Below are 21,649 nucleotides of genomic sequence, written 5' to 3'. Positions count from 1 at the left end.
CACTTCTAAGAGCTATATTCAGCTATAACTGAAAAGAAGAGGAAGATTTTCAAAGGCACAAAAGTCAGTTAGGTGTCCAAGTCCTAGTAAGAGTCAATAGCAGATGGGTGCCTAAGAGTGTTGGTCCAATTTTATTTTGATGGAACAATTTTCTGTTGGAAAATGTAGTTCCATCAAAAATTAAACATTTAGCAGGATCATGTTAATTTTGGCAACATTTTGAAAGGAAAAGTCTAAATGATTCTTGTTTAATTTTGATTAAGTGGATATGTTTCATGTCAAAACCTTTCATTTTGTCTATCATTTTGTCTATCATTTCATTTCATTTTTTTGATTTATATTATACAGTTAATTTTAACATAGTATATTTATATATTTAATATTTTAAAATTAAAATGCTATATTTAAATATGGTCAAAATTAAATGTATTTACCTTTATTCAGACAATGTTTTAACATTATCGTAATTTCTGACATTTTCAAAATGAAACAGTTTGACATTTTCAAAGCAAAATGTTTCAATGCAGACAAATTTAAATATATTTTGGAAATTTTTATTTCATTTATTTTGCATGTACATTTGCATGGAAGGATGTAGGGGCTCTGGTAATTCTGGACAAAAATATACTTGCAACTGCATTGAAAAACAGGGAGAGCTCTACCACTAAATAACTAGATATTTGTTGGGAGTCCCAGTCTCACATGTTCATAAACTCAGTGGTGCTAGTAATAAGTGGCTTTTGTTTGCAGAGATATTCATTAAAATTGATTTTTTTCGTTCCATTTTTATTTGAATTTTGGCTTTAATGACCCCAACAACTCAACGTAAAATTCCTTCAGTTACAGTTTTGCCTGGCTTAGATACCAAAGTACTAAATCATGTTCACTTAGGCTGGATAGAAGAAATTCTTCCAAAATTTTAATGAAAGATCTGCAAACCTTTCAACTAAACTGGGTAAAGTTTCAGATTTATAATGAAATCTCCTTACAGGTCTAGATGTGAATTGGTCACTGCTAGAAGTATCATTGGCTTTTGATAGAAATGGAAAAATCTACATCATTTGTTACATTACTTCAAATGCATGTAGGATGCATTTCTGATGGAGACACTCAACCTAAGCAGAAAACATCAATGTGACCATTATCTTACAGTATACTAGTGCTCTGTTGTTCCTGACTCTTTCCAAGATACAAATTATTTTATAACAAGGAAATCTGAAATGATGTCCTTTTTCTTGCATATGGATATAATGTGCACATAACATGACAGACACCCCAAAGCCTTTTATTATTAATGATTGTATGTAGTTTTTCCCTTATATAAATAAATTGGAAAAAAATGTGGTCACACTAATATTCCATCCATATCTAAATTAATTCCCCCTCACAAAGGCATGAGTCTGAATCACTTTGTACCATTGTAGAACTATTTCCCCCCCCTACACTTTGTTCACATAAGGGGTCAGGAAGAGGAAAACTCCACTGGAAGGCAGAGATGTTGGAACAATTGTTATAGTGGGGGTGCTGAGAGCATTGAACCAAACTGTAAACTCTGTATATAATGGAAACCACTTCAAACCGGGGGTGCAGCAGCATCCTCTGTACCCCTGGTTCCAGAACCTATGTTGGAAGGGATGATTTGGATCTGCTGAATACCAAGACTATCCCTATTCAACTCTGTTTTGGCACCAGATCCTAGGCCTTTTGGATTCCCAGGTTCTCTGGCAGCAAAGCTTCAACTATGCCATATTCCCAGGGAATTTGCTGCTTGCTGCTGATCCTGGGACTCCTATCTAAGGTGAGTTCCACAGTATAGAAGGGAATCCATGAAAAGTTAAGGGATCCTGAGACGGATGGAGTCTATACAGATAGGTGGCAGGATGGTGTACATTGCCCCACTCCACCTATGAATCTCTGATCCAATGGGGAACAATTACCATTCTTCAATCATCACAGAAATTTCTGTCTGGTTATCTTAGCAACTGCTAAAGTTAACTTTATTATTTATTTTGCTGTTACACAGAATCAATTTTTATTTCTGTTAGTGAATTGTAGAAAAAAAAAGAGTTACCTTTCAATTCTCAAGTACAGAATGTACACTTTCCTGAGGCTCTTCCCAAGAGAAAACAATTTTCTTCCAAAGAAGAAACACCTAAAATGCTTGTTTTCAGGATTCAGGTTAGATGTTTCCTTTTGGCATCCTTCCCTTTCTGGGATGCTGTATATAGTGGTCAAAAAACCTTACGGCTGATCTACACTGGATCTACTTATATAGGCACAGCTACATCTCTTGGTGTCTGAAAAACCCACATCTCTGAGAGATGAGCTATGCCAACATAAACCCCAGTGTACACAGTGCAGGGTCAACAGAGGAATTCTTCTGTCAACCTAGCTACTGCCTCTCAGGGAGGTGTATTAACTACAGCAACAGGAGATCCTCTTCCATCGCTGTAGGGAGTGTCTATACTGAAGCGCTATAGCTCTGCCGATGTAGCATTTTAAGTGTAGATGTAGCTTTAGTAACAGCTTTGCTTAAAGCTCCATTTTGTTTTCCCTTCTATGCAACTTCTTCCTTTCCTCCTTCTTTTCTCCCTATGTGAATTGTAATTTAGCATTTTTCCTCCCATAAAGATCAAAGGTTGAAGAACAAGTACAAAATGAACCACAAGGAATAATAAATAATTACTCAAAAAGACAATCTAGTCTAACGAGGAGGTGAAAAAAACTAAGGAAAAAAACCACCACCAACTAGAGGGAATAAAACTTTGTGAAGCAAATTATTCAAGAAAACCAGGAAACAGAAAGCACCCTCTACAGTTAATTTGGTGACAAATGCTACTGCTGGTTCCAATATAGAAAGACATAGATGAAATCTCTCAGCAAAATCAGCTTAAGCAATCTCATATAATTATTCTGGTTCATTCAATAGTTTCAACCAAGGCTGTCCTTTCAAATAAGCTGGCAGTCTCTCTAATATGGGTCTGTCCTCCACCAGCTATCTTGGATCATCTCCAATAAACAAACACATTCCTTCTTCTCTGGTAATACTGTGAAACAGTGTGCTAGCTATACTGTGGGGGCCCATTTGGAGCCCAATCCTGCTTCAGTGGAACCAGGATTGGGCTATTTGAATTTCTGAGTAATATACACGACAGGATATAAAACTCTGCAAAAAAGTAAGATGATACATTTTGTCTGGTTTATTCAGCATCCAAAAATAAACTATTTTGCGTTAGACATACAACATTCTACACTACACAGCATTCAGGATTATGCATTCTACGGATAAAGCTGCATTTAATGAGAGTGACCTATGGTATAAGCTAGACTAATGGCCCAAAGGGGGGAAATCGGATGAAACAACCAATTCTGGCAAACAGCTGAAGGCCAAGTACAGACAACTGGAATTGCCCATAGATACAAGAAAATTAAATCTTAGTTGAAATGTGCACAGATGTCAAGACCAGCTAGATGCTTGTTATGTCTTTGGTACTCCAATAGCAGGAGAAATAATCAGTATGAAATGTTGTAAGAACTGATTACTCAACGAAAAAGAAAAATGCAAAACTAAATAAATGAATAAAATAAAACATATCAGGAGTAAATATCTAATGTAGATATACTTTAAAGACATGAATATAGAATTATCACACTTTAATCAAAAATACACTTGTCTGAATTTCCATTTTCACATTTGTGCCTGACATAGAAATGGGATCTTAAAATCTGTATCTACGTGAGTTCCACATTGCCTTGAAATTTGGTGTACCTCATGTGGGGATGGGGTTCAATCACTGATCCAAATGTGTGGCCATTTGCACAAGGGGGTCCCAAGATACAGCCACCCCTCCTCCCTCCACAAAACAGCTTTTCTTAAAGTTGATGCATTTTGGCAACATTTTTCTGCACACCAGATAGAGATCAAACCAGGCCTGAGATCTTCGCACCGGGGTCTCAGACACTCATGAGTTACCCCAACAAACTGCACCTCACCCACTAGCCCTTTGCAACGTTATTCGCTTTTTGGCTAATTAGCCAAAGAGTTTGTTTCTCTGCACCTGCCAAACAGAGTATACTGCACGTGTGCAGACAGAGAGTCACTCTAAGGGGATTGAAAGCTATGACTCACAGGGTTTGACTAGCTCAAGGGGGAATGTTACAGACATCGATCCTGAGCAACAATGAAGCTCTGTGAGTTAAATCCAGTGGTAAGAAGAAATCTGAAATAATACTAAAAAAACCAGGAGGCATCTTGCTACAATCTGCCTGTCAAAGTTTTATTTACTTGTGTGAACGGAATCTAAGTACAGCAGAATAATCAGAAGGCACGGAAACGATTTTTTGAAAAGAAAATAAATATTACATATGTAAATGCTCATTTGGAGGGGAAGGCGATTGGGGTGGAAGAGTAAGTGCTAATCAGGGGAGATGGGTTTGGGGGTGCAGCAAGGGGAAGGGCAATTATGGAGAGAGGGATAAATGGGGATGGGTGGTAGGAGCGGGGCTGAGGGTGTCAGGTGATGGGAGGAGGTGGGGATGAGGTGGAATGGGAGGGGAGGGGAGAGGTAAGACACTGGAAAAGGGAGTTGGGAATGAGTGACAGGGACTCTGTCAGCCCCACATTCCCATCCCATGTGTGTGCCAGGATATGAAGGGGCTACCTCTCTTGCGGGGGTCAGAGCTTCTCTTCCTACTTTTGTTTGTGTGCTAGGATTTAGGGACCCCCAGCCTCTGCAGGGGGTTCCAACCCCCCATTCATACCCCCTTCATGTGAGCCAGGTTATGGGGCACTTGCCCTAATGAGTTCTGAGATCCTCCCCCTACATTCCCAGCTGGGAACTGAGGGACCCTGACCTCCTGGGTGGGGAGCTTGGAACAGACATGCTTGAAATATACACCAAGAGCACACTGCTTAGATGGGGGTGAGGAGCTGAGAATGGGTATACTTGGTGCATAGCACAGGGTCTCCAGCACCAGTAGGAGAGGAGGGGAACACTTATTGACAAGAATGGAGTGATTCACATGTCTCAGAGCTATTGTTTCAGGCTGTATTCTCTTTCAGATTCAAACATCTCATTGAGATGAATGGGCCTCCAATGCTGCAGATGGATGTGTAGAGCCCCTTCCCAGCACTCTCCCTCTAATTTCAATCAATACAATCAGCACCAGCTCTGCTAAAGTTAAAGTCGGGAAGCCCTTCCCGTTTAAAGGATGACTGTTGTAAGTGCTCTAGTCTAAGATCCCCTTGCTTACAGGAGCTGTCTTGAGATTTTCCTCGTGGATGTGTAGGGTAAGGTTAGTGATCCAAACATGAGGTCATTTGAGCAAGAAGTTCCCAAGGTTCAGCCCCCCAGAAAAATACTCAGCATTTCACAAAGATCACAGATTCTAGCAACTTTGAAGTTGCAGAAATCTGAGAATTAATTGTAAACATTTAAGAAAAATCCACCTCTGTCAAGGTTTTTGTTTGTTTGTTTGTTTTAAATTCTTAAGAAATGTAATCTGAGTACAACAGGTAATTCAGAAGGTGCTCAAAACTATTTTGGAAATGAGAATATAGTACACATGTAAATGCTGCCTGGGAGGGGAGGGTATTTAGGGATGGAGGAATAGGTGGAAATATAAGTAAAGTGGTCTGGAGCTGCAGTAAGAGATGCGGGTATCATAAGGAGGGGGATAAATGGGGATGGTTTGTAGGAGACGGAAGAAGAGTTGGGGGAAGGGGCTGGAGGTGGGAGGGGAAAGGACAGGAGAGGTTGGAGAATGTGAGGGGTGGCAGAGGAAGTTGGAGTTTAGAGGAGGGTGGGTGAGCCAGCTCTGAAATTTCTCCTTCAATCTGTGCTGACATCTAGGTGAGACCTACCCTTCTGCAGGGTTTGAACCTCTTCTCCCTGCCTGTAAAGTGTCCTGGGATCTGGGGAATCCTGCTCCTCTTGAGGTGTCTAAGCCCCCTCCCTGCCCCTGCATGTGAGCTGGGATCTGGGGGCCCTGTCCCTTGGTGGGTGTCTGAGCCCCTCTCCTTGCCCCCTAATCTGAGCTGGGTTTGGGGAGGGGGCTGAAGGTAATGCAAATTCAAACATCTGAAAAACAAAAAATGAATAGTTCAGATACACATCCCCCCTCTGCGGGGGACAAGAGGCTGGCTAGAGTGTGTGTTTGGAGAGAGTGCCCAGTTTGGAGTGAGGGTGGACGTGGTGGGTCTGAGGCATGACTGGAGATGCCTGGCTGAATTAGGTGAGAAGGCTCAGCTGGGGGTGGGTAATGGGAGTGAGGGTCCAGTGCAGCATGTAGCTCAGGCTGTGTAACCAAGGAAGTGTGTGGCCCTCCAACAAGATTCTGCCTGTGACGTGTACACAGCAGTATAGGGCAGGAGACAGCAAGGAGCAAATTCTTACATGTTAATGGATTCTACAGTGCTAACTAATGGCTTAATGAGGAGGTGGAGGAGAAGGGGAGCTGGAAATGCTGGTGGGGGAGGAGTTACATGTTGCAGGGAGTGGTGGAGGCGTGTGTGGAGAAATTGAGAAACACTCAAGTCTTCCATCACATGCTTAAAGTTACTATAACTACCACGGAATAAAACTGCCAAGATTATGGGACATGATGAGATTTCTCTCACCAGCCCTGTCAACAACTACACATTTTCTAACATTTAAAAGCATGACCATTATCTCCAATCCATTTATAACAAAATGTGCAGAAGCAGGGAGGAGCATATAGGAATCACACAGCAACCCTATAACCTAGTGGAAAGACCACTGGGCTGGGACTATTCCTAGCTCTTTCAGTGGCTTGCTGGGTGATCTTGGGCAAGTCACTTCACCTCTCTGTGCCTTAGTTTCTCATCTATAAAATGGTGATAATGATGTAAAGTGCTTTGCGATATACTGATGAAAAGTATTCTATAAAAGCTACATCTTCTGATTATTACCTAACCACAGTAGCACATCAACTATAAAACTAGGTGAGAACTGCAACTGCAAAAATGATCACAATCTCCTACAAGCAAATATTCATTTTTCTATACAAAAAACTAGGAAATTAAATTGCAAAAACTTCATTCACACAGAGGGAAGGTTCACTGGTGATTGTACCCTTCCAGAATATTGAGGTCAGCAAAACTCAAACTTCTGAAAACCAGGAAATACAGAGTTAAAGTAAATGCCCACACAATCTTAATTCTGCCCTCTTTGAGCGATGGCCCCAAACACTAATACTCACACTGCCTTTTCACTGTAATGGACAGGTAGTACCTTCACCTCCCCTGCACTCCAACACTGAGCTTACTCTCCCCGACAGAATATTACACTTGTAAAATTTAACTATCACACACACTGGGGGGCTCAACCTGTGATCTCCTCATTGTTCTGTGACAATCCTCAAACTAATCCCCCAGATCCCTCATATCACAAATACATCTCTGTCAACCTGCCCCACATACTGCCTCCACCATTCAGTTCAGCTACACTTAACATACTGCAACTGGAGGGCACACAGATAGTTCCTGCCAGCTTCAAGGGACAGAGTTAAGGCTGCATGGGCATTTACTTTAACTCTGTATTTCCTGGTTTTCAGATGATTGAGTTTTGCTGAACCTGATGTTCTCGAAGGGCACTAGCTGTCAACCTTAATTCTGCATTAACAAAGATTTTTGCCATTTATAATCACCAACTGTAAAGATTTTCCTGCTGATGCTGTGTAAACCAGGATAGTATCAGACATTCTCTACCTATTGAGGCCTTGTCTATGCAAGAAAGTTACATTAGATTAACTAAAAGTGTCATTTTAAACTGCTTTAGTTTAACCACTCCAAAAGCCCGGGTGGACACTTTTAATTAGCTTTAATCCAGATTTATCTCAGTTTAGTTTAAGTCATTTAGGAGTTGGCCATGCAAACTGAAATAAGAATGTCCTCACAGGGGTTTGCACTGAGTTGATTTTGATTAAATTTGTTTAAAATTGTTGAAATTAAACCTATGCAACTTACTCATGGACTGAGAAACAGTCAGCTGTGTTGGCACTACAGTGATAATGTGCAAAAAGTAGTAAAGTCATGTTTTTGTCACCAGTGCACACTGATACAATGTAGCGTACACTTTGGGAGGATATCTATCGAGTCAGAGGGTGCCAGTTCACATAATCTTATTTTTTCTTGCATGGTCAGTCAGATGATCTTTTGACTTTTTTCACTGAACTTGAAACATAAAATTATGTAGTTTAAAATTGAAAGGACAAAGAATGGGAACTTTATTTTTTACTCACTTTTCAATGAGGCAGAGCTCTTAACTAGGGTCATACAATAGGAAAAGAAGCAGAAGCATCAAGTTTCAGAGATACATCAATGAATTTAAAGTTGCCAGGCCTACCTGATTATTGAATGTATATTCACAAAGTCAGACCAGATTCAGAAGTCATACCACAAGATGACTGCATTCCTTTATTTTTAGTGTATATTAAGATGAAGAATGACAGTGTCACAAAATCTTAGTTACTTTAAAATTAGTTGCTTATAAATTGAACTACTGTACTTGTGCAAAAATGCACACATCATGATTTTACAAGATATACAGCAAAACATGGGCAGTGCATATAAGAGGCTAGGGAAGGCTAAGTCTCCTCAAACTAAAAAGGGCTGGCCATGCAGAAGGCAAACGCTGGATATGGTCACCTCCCTTTGGAGGCATGTCACCGGTCTGCCGTCTTCGTGCAGGAGCACCGGAAGCTCCTTAGAAGTGTGTGGGGGAGCCCACCTCCGCTCCCCCACCCCTCCAAGACTCCGCCCCCCCTTGGCCTCTTCCCCCAAGGCCCCACCCACTGCTCACTCCTCCCCACCCCCTTCACCTGTCACTCACCCTTAAGGCAGAAAAAATGGGGAGGGCAGCCTCCCCAGACAAAAGACTCAAGTGCCACCTATGCAGCAACGTATATCTGCACAGCAGACAAGGACTGAATTTTTCATTTGTTTTTCACTATTTTTCTTTCAGAAATATTATGTACATGTAATATATTTTTAAACTGTCCTCTTTATTCCCTAATCTTAATATCCATAGGTCCTGAAGATGGAAAAGATCATAGGTGTTTCATATGTGTCCACTATAAAAATTGCTACTAGCCACCAAAAATAGCATTTTAAGAAATAAAGGCTGCTTCTTACAAATTCATTGGTATATTACAGTTGTGTTACGCCCAAATTAGTATTTGACAACTATAGGTACAAATTTCAATTGTCATTATACATAGCTCTGGCATACCTTATATTTGATAACAAATGTCAGAGAGAGCACAACTGTTCTTTCAACTGCAATGTATCTTTAGCTAAAAAATAACATAAGACGCTAAAATGTCTTGGACTTATGCAACTTTCTGCTATCGGCTAAGGTGGCACAGAAATAGAAAACACAAGCAATGACATATCTACTTTACGCAGAATATTAAAACATGTTCTGATTGTCAGAGCTGCTGAACCTTTACCATTGACTTATTAGCATTTGCAGCTATTCAAGATCACAAATTAGAAGGAATGCAAAACAAATTTTACGATACGTTGAAATATATAGACAAACACACATGCAAAAATAAACCAAACATTTCTAAAATGGAAATGATATGACAAGAGGATTATTCTGTTTGATGCTGTATTTTCTAAATTAAAATGTGAAAGTTCATAGCTCAAATTATTTACCAGTGTAGCTGCACTGAAGTTAGCGAGGTAACATCAGTGGACAATTGTACCCTGAGATGATACAAAACAATAGGATTTGCATTCATAGAGCCTGATTCTCCTTTCCTTTACACAAGTTCAATGCCGGTGTAACTTCATTGACTTCAGTACAGGTAAGTGAAAGATGAATCAGGCCCATGAGACACACTGTCTGCAGCTGGTGGACTGAAATTACTTTGGAACTCTAAAATCAAATAAGAGACAAGGCTTCTTTGTATGATTATTGTTATGATGAAATCTGCTACTGGGTGCTAGCAGGTGATTCTTGGATCCAAAGACAATCACAGACCTCATTAATGCCAAGGGTGTAACACACCCTCTTTCAGGCTCAACAGAAGGAATAATCAATCCCCTTTATGTAGTAAAAGCAGCTGGGCGGGGGTGGTGACTGCCAAAGGCAGTAGACCATGAACCAGGTCAGAACTAAACTGTGTGAATTGAGGAGATTTGCTGGTTACAAATGCAGGAGCTAAGATATCACTTGTAGGGTACGTGTGCTGAAGCTGAGAAAATCTAGGATTTGCAAGTGTGACCCTGCAAGGAAGCAGAGAAACAGGGCTTCTTGGACACAGAGCTCAACAGAATAGTAGACTTGGGGATTTCTGAGCAATGAAACTGCTGGCTGCTGTTATTCCTAATGTGTTCAGGAAAACAAAATATGCACATTCTTGTAAACAAACATGCTTGCAGCAAGAATATACCCCTTTTATATTGCTGATTACTCATCCTAAGGGAAGCAACCCTGCAAGGCCTTAGATTTTGGCTAACCGCTCAGACAAAAGGAGGAACAGTATTTTCCTACTGGAGTTTGAACCAGGAGTAGCAAGTGCATCCAAAACCACGTCCTGCCTTAACAGCACAGGGGATGCAATTCTGATCAGCTCTTAAATGAACCATATGGGCTATACTCTCCCTGACACTGCATAGCTGATAATGGCCAGCCACTGTACAGTTCATTATTATTATAAACCTTTGTAAGTCCCCCATCATCATTGTATTTAGGTGTCACTGTTCTGTAGGTGCCGTCCTTATGTGCATTGTGAAGTCTGTGTTCTATGTGCTTGCGCATTATTGAATGTGTTCTTTATTTCCTATATCTGAATGATTCTGGGAGTTGGGTTTTCTATATTTGTGTGGGTATTATTCTCTATATTCCCTGTATCTGAACACTCTGTTGAATATGTGTTTGCATCCTTTGTATCCACATATTTACTTTAGTTTTGTGACTGTATTTAGTGCTTGTGGACTACCCACATAATTTCTTCCAAATTATATCTGTTTCCTTATTAAAACTCATACTTGGGTTCCATTCCTAAATCAATTAATATCTGACTGTTCTGATAAATATGACAATAGTTGTTGCCTCCATGGTCACCTGTGAAAAGTTAGCAATATTTAACACTGAGCAGTAGCTGAGGAAAACCCCCTCAACCTGCCCTCCCACTCCACAGTTTCAATATATGGGAAATATGAGATAACTATGAAAATTGGTCATATATTCTGACTTTTTAATAGCTTCCAGACTTCATAATCAAACACCACCAATGAAAAATAATAACCCAGGATCAACTTCTGCAGTCCTTATTCAAGCAAAGTTTATTTATTTACCTAGAAGCTATTGAAGTAAATAAGAGTTTGCTTCAAATAAGAACTAGAGAATCTGGCCCCTAGACAGTAATCCATTTTTCCTATTTGACAACCTAACATACTGGATATTACTATAGGATTTCTAGTGTCCCGTGTAACAGTCATGAATTTTCACATTTCTCAGGGAGCCAAGTAGACCATCATGACAGTGCTATATGATTCATTTTGTTTCCTCTTGTTACAATTATTTTTGTCTCCTGGGCCATCATTTTGCCAATTTCTCTGTCACTTTCATGGAAATACTATAAAATTTCAGTTCATCCAAAACATTGCTGTCAAATCATCTTCCTCGCCTGCATGATAGTTTTTAATCCCTAACTCATACAAAGCTATTTGGTGGAACTTGTCAATAGAGAGAGGAATAAATTAGGTTTCACTGTCACCAAATTAACACTTATTTTAAATGTTTAAATTTTTCAGGTCTACAGGTCATATCCCCAGATTCCTCTTATAACAGTAAGTAGTGTGTTTTAAATGCAACAACTTTACACTCTTCCCACTATTGTTTTGAAGATAGCAGAATCCATATGTAAAGGGAAAACATAAAAAGCTATATTGTTTTTATCGTGTCTAACATTAATAAAGGACTACATATAAATATACAAATCTAGAAAATGAAAACTGAACACAAACTGAAAGAACAAGAAGATAGATTACTATAAGAGCCAGAACGTAAGTAAATACAAGAATACCAAACTGAAAATGTATTAATAGTTAATTATAACCATGCCCCTAATTGAAACCATAAACTAGATCAGAAATTCCAATGTTTTCTAACAGTTAGAGATGGAGTTCCAGTTAGCAAACCCAGTGCCTGACCATTATAACTACTTCTTAGGAAGCACAATAGAGCTTTTAAGCAAGAAGCACTCAGTCCTTAGTCTCTAACCAAACAAGCCTGGGACTTTCCCTCAGGAAAAAGTATGGAAGTTGTATCCAGTGAGTTTCTCTGGCCCTGTAATGTGGCTATACAACATTATCTGGCAAATACCAATTACATTTTACAGCATACTGTTTTAATCATGTTACTTCTTCCATAAAACATTAGTCCACCAAACAAAGGAATATTGTATCATTTCATTTCAAAAGTTAAAAAAAATCAGTACGACTTGGTCTTTCTATTTAGATCGTATGATCCCAGGGCCCATCTCTTCTGTATAGTTTGTGTGGCACTAAGCACAAAATTCCTATCCACAGTTATATTTTTTTTAACTGGGATCCTGGTTCTCAATTAGATACTAGCATTGTAAAGGACCAATTTTCTGCATCCATTATAGCAGAAATCAAAAAAGAATATCTCATACCAGATTCTACGTTCAGAGAACAGAAAATAGGTATTAATTCCAAGTAACTAACCCAATAACACCTCACAAAGTTTTACACAGCATCAAACACTAATTTGAGAAGTGCTACAAGAAGTGGGTCTTTTGATACTTTTGTACAGTAGAACAGAATCTCTAGATGAACTTTCTCAGCATATAAACTGTAAGTTGAAACCGAGTAGAAAGCTTTTAATTAGAGATGGACCAGAGATTCAAAGTTTGGATCTAGACCGTGATTTCCCAAAACTCAGGTATATTTTAATCCAGAGTTTTGGTTTGGGTCCATTGCTCCTTTACTTTCCCTTTGCTGACAACTACTGCTATGAGGTACTGTGCGTGACATTAGCTGTACAGATCTGAAAGAATCCTATATCTACTTGTAAGTTAGGTTCCAGACTAATTTAATGCTTGTTTAACTAATAGAAGAAGAATATTTACTACTTAAATATTGAACAACATGTTTTTCTTTTGACTTGCACTGACTTGAAGAGCATGTTTCTCTTAAATCACATTACGGGCTGCAAACTGCATGAACTCCCACTGAAGCCCAAGGGAATTCCACTGTGAATCAAGGGCACTATTGAGGGAATCAAGTCACATCTAATCAAGCACACAGCTGACTGACACTATTCAAAGTGCTCTATCATAGTGCTTTCTTGCCCCCAGAAAATATATGAAATTAGTACTCCCAAAAGCTGTGGAGAAAATGTTTCAGAAAAATGTAAATCCTATTACTCTCCATTGTCAGAGATATAAGAACTCAGTACTAGTAATCTTGGGGTTTATAAATGACGTGACAGGTAACTACACTGGTTTCTTCTAACCTTCAGCCCTGATTCTACAACCAGATCCATGGAGGCAGGGCCCTGATGATTACAGTGGGGATCTGCGTGGCCAGGATAATCCATGTCATGCAATTCAGAGGGCAGGATCAGAAATGTAAGAGATTTTTGATACTAGGATTTTGGTTTTGGAATATCCTTAAAGACTCAGTTCATGTCTCTCTATTTCTATTCATTTTCTATTTTTGAATTGAGGAGGAAGAGATTAGCTGTCATTTTCTTAACTATTTTTAAATTCTGTTTTTCAGGAAAGAGAGCAGTTTTAAAAAAATATACCAAGTGCAATTTTAAACTATTGTGTTTCACGTTTTGTCACTTAATCTAATCACATCAAAACTGAAAATGCTGGAGTCCAGTGCATTTCCTTTCGTTAAATCCCTAATTCTTCATATAAATTTCCAAAGAAGGGTACTTACTGATTCAAGACAGGTGTGTATGCTGTTTTATCCTCATCAATGATGGTAACCATCAGAGTAATGAGCTGGGCCCAAAAATCCAAATTCTTAGTGGTTGGTCCCTGTTCTTCCCGAGGAACTTCCTGCTTCTTACCCTATTAACAAGATTTAACAAAATTCAGGGAAAATATCTAAATTGTGGGGTTTCAATTATACATCATTGCTAAAAACAGAGAGAGAGAGAGAGAGAGAGAGAGAGAGAGAGAGAGAAAGAAAGAAAGAAAGAAAGAAAGAAAGAAAGAAAAGAAGACATATAGCACTCTGTCCCCAAATCACGAAAGAATACCAACATGTGTTTCGCTTTAAGCACATGCCCAAATCCCATGAATTTGACGTTAAACACATTCTTAATTCCTTTGCTGAACAGGAATGGATTAAAATGCATTTAGTATTTTGCAAAGCCTATATGCAAATACTCACCTACAGTATAAGCATTATATCAGATAATTTGAAGCAGCAATGTGGAACATTTCTTGTTTTAAGATTCTGAATTTTTTGCATTAAAACAGATTCACATGGAATAATAAAAATAGCAGAGATTTATGCATCTTTTTGAAAATTAAATAATCCTCTCTCATTAATAACACATCTGGCAAATAATAAAGTCCCTTTATATTTCTCCTCATCAGAACACCACATTTTGACCACTATTGTCTAGCTGGAAGTATCTATCAGCATTTTATTGCCGAAACATCTTTCATTAAGGATGTTGTCCTTTTTTTGCCTCACTTGGGTACCCTTTAAGAAAAAAATTAATCTCTGTAGTCTGGATTTAGCAAATTTTAATCTACAGTCTCCCAAACAATGGAACATCTCAGTTCTTGGCTTTTCAGAAACCGACATGTACAACAGAGAGGTCAGATTTACACCAAAGCAATAAAAATAAATTTATTGCACAGAACCAAATAACTGAAAGTTGCAAAGCTCTGAGAAAGGTAAAGAGTTGGTGCATGCAAGCAACGCCTGCACTTTGAAAACCTCCACTATCTGTGATGTCGCAGTACTTTTCAAATTAACACCTAAGTGAAACACAGTAATTGTGAGTGGGTTCAGTGACCATATTTCAAAGAGCTTTTTATAACTATCCTGCCTGGATAACCACACGTGGTGGTAGGGATAGCTTCCTTCATTTGCTGGTGTGTGTATATATATATTTGTGTGTGCATGCATATATATTGCTTGGCTTCCTTGCTTTTTTACTTCTTTCTTTGTTTGGTATGTTCTCAGCATCTGTGTGTTCTGCATTCCCTCCCCACAACCTATCCAAAGCAATATTCAGAAAAAACATTTTGTTCACTCAGTCCAAACTCCTAGATGGGTTCACAATCCCTTTTTGTCCTAGGTGGTGGCTTATCTTTTCAGTTATGCTAACTGAAGAGTAAGAGTTCATAAATCTCAATCAAGTTATAACACAATCCATAACAAGGTTTCACCAAGCTCATATTGTATGTGTATTAGTTAATGCTTCGGAGAAAATAACTATACCTGTTGTTTAAATATTTAAATATATGTACTTCATACCTTTTATTTCTTAACCAAACACGATGGCATGAAATAGGCATTGTATCTCTTCAAACACACCTACATTATTGTCATAATAAATTAATTCATGTTAGCTTAACCTAAAAGTTTGTCTATTAATGTAGAGTTGGGAAAGACAGAAAGGGAATTTTAACAAGGTGACATAATTATTTTGAGGTGGCCATCATGAAATGTATTAGAAAAGTATCATTAATCACCTCGTATACATAGCTAAACTTCAAGTGTTACAACTTCTAAGTCTAATGTGACTGAATTAAAAGAAATGCTCAGTAAAATTTACAGTGGGTAGTGTGACTAATATCACTGACAACTTGCAGTATTCTTGCAAACAGAGGGGTTTTTAAAAAGAGACAGGAGTATCTGAGCATTAGTTTCAACCTAAAAGTCTTTCACTTTACCTAGATTTACACTTAATTACAGTGCCCTATATCTTTAATAGTAGAGATTTACTTCTAGTACCACTTTTCCACAGTGGTATATCATCTTTACCCAAACTAAATGAAATGCAGTTTTACAATACAGAGCCATTCATATTTAATAGGGCATGTTTCAAGAACACTATTTCTGATAAACAACTCACAACAATGTGTAGTTGAAACAACCTTTTGGCACTGATATGAAAATTCTATGCCCTGATACATCAAAAAAGTGTTTAGTCTCTGTAAAGTATAAATAGCATAAAGACTGTTTTCCATGGGCTTCTCTGGCACAGAAATAGATTGAAATGTGAAAATAAATATTATTTTTAGATATTTAAAAATGTATTTAATTATATAATCATGTTAGTGCACAGAAATTCCCATATACTGAGTAATACACCTCCTACAACACAAAGAACCAATTTCTACTCTGTATTCTATGATCTAGTAAGAATATACCCTTTCAATAAAAGCTGGATGAAACAAAAACAACAAAACAATTTAGGTTGTATTTACTTAGCAAAATGCCCATCTTTGTATTAATTATTGACATTGTTATTTAACAAACACTTGTTTCTTAGAATCTCCAACATTTTTAAAGGGGAAAATATGATACTATGTTTTAATGTTTCTGTTGGGAATTAAAGTACCATATCAATGATGTCCTTGCTTTACAAGTTTAATTTCTATGCTGCTCTGCTGAAGTTTGTGTTCTGGTGACATAAGCTCAACATTAACCTGTCATTAACAGTCAAGAAGTACACCCTCTCATTAGGTGGGAAGACAAGTAATGTTTTTCCTTCTGTGTGCTCTTAGAAGACATTTGTCTACTGCAATTTTGCTATTGTCATGACACAGCTAGGGCTGTGTCTCCATATCTATTTAGTTCCCAATAACATGCATTTTTCCTTTTTAGAAAATAACACCAAGTAGACTTGCTTGTATAATACACTAATGAACTACACAGTAGTTGTGGGAGATGCCTTTTAGAATGTCAAGATTAGATTTAATTTGTACATAAGCAGAAATAGAGTTTACATAATTAACATTCAAAAGGTAATTACTGGAATATAAACATGGGTAAATAATATGATCTATTTACTGATAAAAGGGAAATCTATATGACTAGATTAAAAATAAAGTTGCTGTAACATTCTTACTCACAAATCTCCTTTTGGAGATGAAGACTGCATACACAAAAGAGAAGCTTGCCTTGGGAAAATGTAAATCAAATATCAGGTATACCCAGCATCAGTTAGGAGACTGTGCAGTATTTGCATTTATGATATCACTGAGAGACTGAATAGGATATGAGACAATGTATTCTGTGGAACATTTTAGAGAATAGCATTGTTATTAAGATAAAATTTATTCTTTTAACTAGTTTAAAAGTTTGAAACCGGTCTATAGTTACATTGTACATGGTTTAGTCACCTTTTGAAATGAATGGTTTTCTAAAATTGCCTTCCTTTCATTTTGGAAGAGGATACATTATTTATGGAATAAGTTTAAACCACACATTTCTAAGGTACTAAGCAATAAAGAAAACTTTTTTTTGGGTGCTGATGCCAATTCCACAATAAAAGATTTATCAGTTAGCAAAAGCTGCTTTCTTTTGCACCAGCCATAAGGAAACAACAAGATATTAATGAATAACATCACCACCAATAATAATATCTTTGAAGTTACTCCTGAGGGAATTCTGTGCCAAAAAATTAAAAATTCTGCACCAAAATAAATAAATAAATAAATAAATAAATATATTCTGCATGCAATATTTTAAAATTCTGCAAATTTTATTTGTCAGTAAATAAATATGGAGGCTCCAGCATGGCAGTGGGGAGCACAGGCCACAGAGGTGGGAGATCACCCTGCAGCCCCCGTTCCCCAGGATACAGACTTGGTCGTGAGGCTGCACCGACCCTGACACAGCACAAGGGCCAGGCCTGTCTCAGAAATACCCCGGGAGCCTGCCCCTCCATGCCAGGTGCAGTAGGTGTGGACAGACAAGCTCAGCCTGCCAGGATCCAAATGTGGACGGGCTTAGGGTGAGGGGATCCAGGTGTGAGGCGATAGCGTTCTTTGTGGGGCAATCTGGGTGTGGGCAGCTCAGTGGGGGGTGCGGGGAGGAGCTGGATGCACATGGACTTATTGGGATAGTGCAGGGATAATGGGACTTTGCAGGGGGTCAAGGTGAAGGTGGTTGGGACTCAGCAGGAGGGGTCTGGGTGTGGTGGCCTCAGGGGAGTGGGGCTTGGTGGAGTGGGGGTCTGGGTAGAGCTGGTTGGGGCTCAGTGGGGTGGAGATCTGAGTGTGAGGGGCTTGTAGGAGCAGTCCAGGTACAGGGGGTGGGGCTTGCTGTGGTGAGGGTTTGAGTGCAGGGGACTCAGCAGGGCTGGGCTGGGTGCAGAGAGGGGAAGTTTGGATGCAAGAGATGAAGCTTGGCGGGGTAGAGGTTCTGTGGGAAGGTTCTAGGTGCAGGGGGTCAGGTTCATAAAAGCAACTCTTGCTATTTTGTGAAGGCTTTTTAAAATACGCAAAACATTTGTAAAAATAAAAAAAAAAATACAAAGCTGTTTTCTGTAATAAAGACAGTGTGGTTAAACTTAAAATGACTGAATGGATTGTGTCCCAACTTTCCACAAAAACATACCTCTAGGAAGAGACCAGGCCTGGGAAATTTCAGCCCCAAAGTGGCAGAGTGGGAAATTCATACCCAAGTTGTTGAGCAGCCAGCTATTTGGGTGATTCCATTGATGTCAATGAGATCATCCATGGCAGGGTTACCATACATTCGAGTTTTCCTGGAGATGACCACTTTTTTGATCCTCTGCCCTCCATCTGGGTGGATTGTTCAAATAAGAGGAAATGTCCAGGATTTTTGCTGAGCAGACGTTGCAGAAAGCCATCTCCGTGCCATGATTGGTCCCTCCCCTGCATCCGTACCTGCCAGATCCCACCCACCCCAGCCTGGCCTGCCAGGAAAGCAGAGCCACCAAGCTCCTCTTAGTTGAGCCACCTTCCCTGCTCAGGGCCTCAGAGCCAGGCCTGGAGGGGTGACAGGGACAGGCCCTGGCTCTCTGTTCTGGGGAGAGGCCCGCAGAGAGATGCTGACTGATAGACTGGCACTGTATCCCGGGCCTGTGCCAGCTGCCCTGCCTCTGTGACAGGGAGCACAACACTGCCCCCTACCTCGAGGGTGACAGCACTTTCCCCCCAGCACTTTCCCAGATATCCCCTCCCAGTACACACACACACCCCTCCATCAGCCCTCCAAATACTCTCTCCAGCACCTCCCAAACACTCCCTCCTAATACACACACACCCCTCCAACACCCCCCCCCAATACCTCTTTCCAGTATATCCCCACCCCTCTAAATACCCTTCCAACATCCCTGAACTGTACCCCTCCCCCTCCAGTTCCCCTCTCCTTCCCATCCCCCTGGCAGTGTCCTCTATTTGGGAACTTGAAATATGGTAACCTTAAATTCCATGTGATTCTCAGATCACCAATGGGAGTAAGAGCTGCAAAGTGAGGTCCTGAATGTTTCAAAAGCTTATAAACCTTGTGAAAACAAGAGACTAGAGTGGAAGCTGATTTGTAGCCTTAACAATGGATTGATGGATAGATAATGTATCTACAATATACAACCATACAGACCATCTGTCTCATATAATAAAACTTATCACTTGAATAGGGCTTTGTATTTTCAAAGTGCTGAATCAACATTAACTACTTCTGTTGGGGCTAACATAACATTTCTGGGTGAGCAAAACTAAGAGGCTGGTTTGACTCCAACTGGCAATTTTGCACTAAAGCAACAATCTAAAGACTGAAATTGAGCCAAGTTCACTGTTATTTTTGAATAATGTAGAACATACTCTTTTTTTTTTTTTTTTTTAAATTACCGCAAAGGGAAACGTATCTGTTGTTAATTTTTCACTTAGGAATATTTAACTTAAATAAGTGCTTATTAATAGGCCATATATTTAGAATCCCATTCTTTTCTGCATGTGAATAGTCCACAGATTGAATAGAAAATCCCATTGAGTCTCCAAAGTGTTTTCTCACTGGGGTTGGGAGCAGGAGAAGATAGAGTCTGCCACTCTTGACTGCATGAAAGAAGCAGTCTGGACTGCTCCAGAACACATGAAGTCCCTAAAATTGGGATGGATCTTGGGGATCTGCAGAGATCTGGGCCACCGAGGTGGAAGCTCAATGCTGGCTGTGCAGAATACACAGAAAGAACACATGACCCAATAGTGTTTTCTCCCTTTTTTTTACTTATTCAGCAAGTTTCAGTCCTCCGCAACACACATCCAGAACACAATGGATTCCATTGAAACAGTCTTTACTCTAGCCAAGAACTGCATCCTCCCTTGTCCTGGTACTTGAGCAGATGTATTGGGACTAATAAAACCTGCCTCATTTTTCATGTTTGAAAATACCAAATAGTGATATCAGGTGCAGTTTTCCTCACTACTAACTGAAAAATATGAACCAGTGAGCTCACTCCATTGACCAAACAGAGCAACAATATTTGGTTTTAGAAACAAACAGTTAAGATTAGATTAGGACATCCTCGCTTACAGAGAGTGGTACCACAACTCCACAAGTAGTCCTACCAGGTTCAATGAGACTCATGGAAGAAAAGGCATCACAATTTGTTATTTCTGAATCCTAAATTTCTCTCATAACTGTCTGAGTTCACTGAAGCAAAATTAAAATACAACTCTAAGCTGCCATATCAGATTTGTGAAATTAAAGGATGAGTTTTTCCCATGTGCTCTGCAGTCAGAATCTACCAAATAACACTTATAGAGAGGAAGACATCGTTGCTGACATCGTTACAAACAGAAGTAAACAAAAAAGGAATAATTCTGGTTCCCATTTTACTAGAAACAGAAAGGGGAAAAAATTAACATTGGCCAAGGGAAGAAGCAAAGAATTGGTTAAAAAAATAATTCTAAAAGGGCCTTAAAGTAATGGAGACTATATATGTAAATGCCGTAAAGAAAAAGCAACTTTCATTGCACAATCTCCATTTACCTGTCCACCTCCTCCTTTCCTCCCTCTCCTGTGGCCTGAGTCATTAGACCCCAAGTTCTTAGAGAGATTGCTCCAGAAATGCCTGGGAAAATCCACTCCAGGCCTGGTATATGGTACCAGAAGTCATTCATTACTAGAAGACCTGGGAAGACACTAACGGCAAGATGGGAAGAGCATTACGGATACAAAACATCTGAAAGCATCTCCACTAGATTACAAGGACCATTCCATTGTTGCGTCAAAATGGGGCCATGAATTGAGTTGCTTTAAATAGATTTTAAAGAAAAATCTTCTGTCTTTTTATATTGGAACAATCAGGTTCAGAGTGGGAAGCGAAAACAGACTCTGCTGCATCCCAAGAATCCACTAATGGCAGTAAAGGAGGCATAACCCTCAGGTGTTATAATGATGTACCAGGTACTGTGCTGTGATGTGGGCTGGCCTCCATCACCCCAAAATGAACAAGTCAAGCACTAGCTATGCCCATGTAGAGGGAATGTGGTGGAGGAAAGAGGAAGACCCCTTTTCCCTCAAATCCCCCTCCTGCCCCCACCTATCATAAGCCTCACATTGCTCATCGCCCTATGAAAGCCCCATCCCAGAAACTGGGGTGGGCATTGGTCTGTTTTGAAAGTTTCTTTACTGCACTGC

General features: G+C 39.4%; 1 protein-coding gene across 1 annotated transcript in view; it reads right to left on the bottom strand.

Moving 5' to 3' along the window:
• UNC13C (unc-13 homolog C) overlaps positions 1-21,649 on the bottom strand; it is a 325,566-nt gene that overhangs the window by 113,542 nt on the left and 190,375 nt on the right. The window contains 1 exon segment of the mRNA XM_067555862.1: positions 13,949-14,082. Coding sequence (XP_067411963.1) covers positions 13,949-14,082 — 134 coding nt within the window.

The sequence above is a fragment of the Emydura macquarii genome, unplaced genomic scaffold (assembly GCF_026122565.2).
Source record: "Emydura macquarii macquarii isolate MOO-44397 ecotype Brisbane River unplaced genomic scaffold, CSIRO-AGI_Emac_v2 contig_1644, whole genome shotgun sequence".
NCBI classification, from domain to species: domain Eukaryota; kingdom Metazoa; phylum Chordata; order Testudines; family Chelidae; genus Emydura; species Emydura macquarii.
The sequence above is the reverse complement of the archived record's forward strand: the minus strand, read 5'-3'. Positions and strand labels throughout refer to the sequence as shown.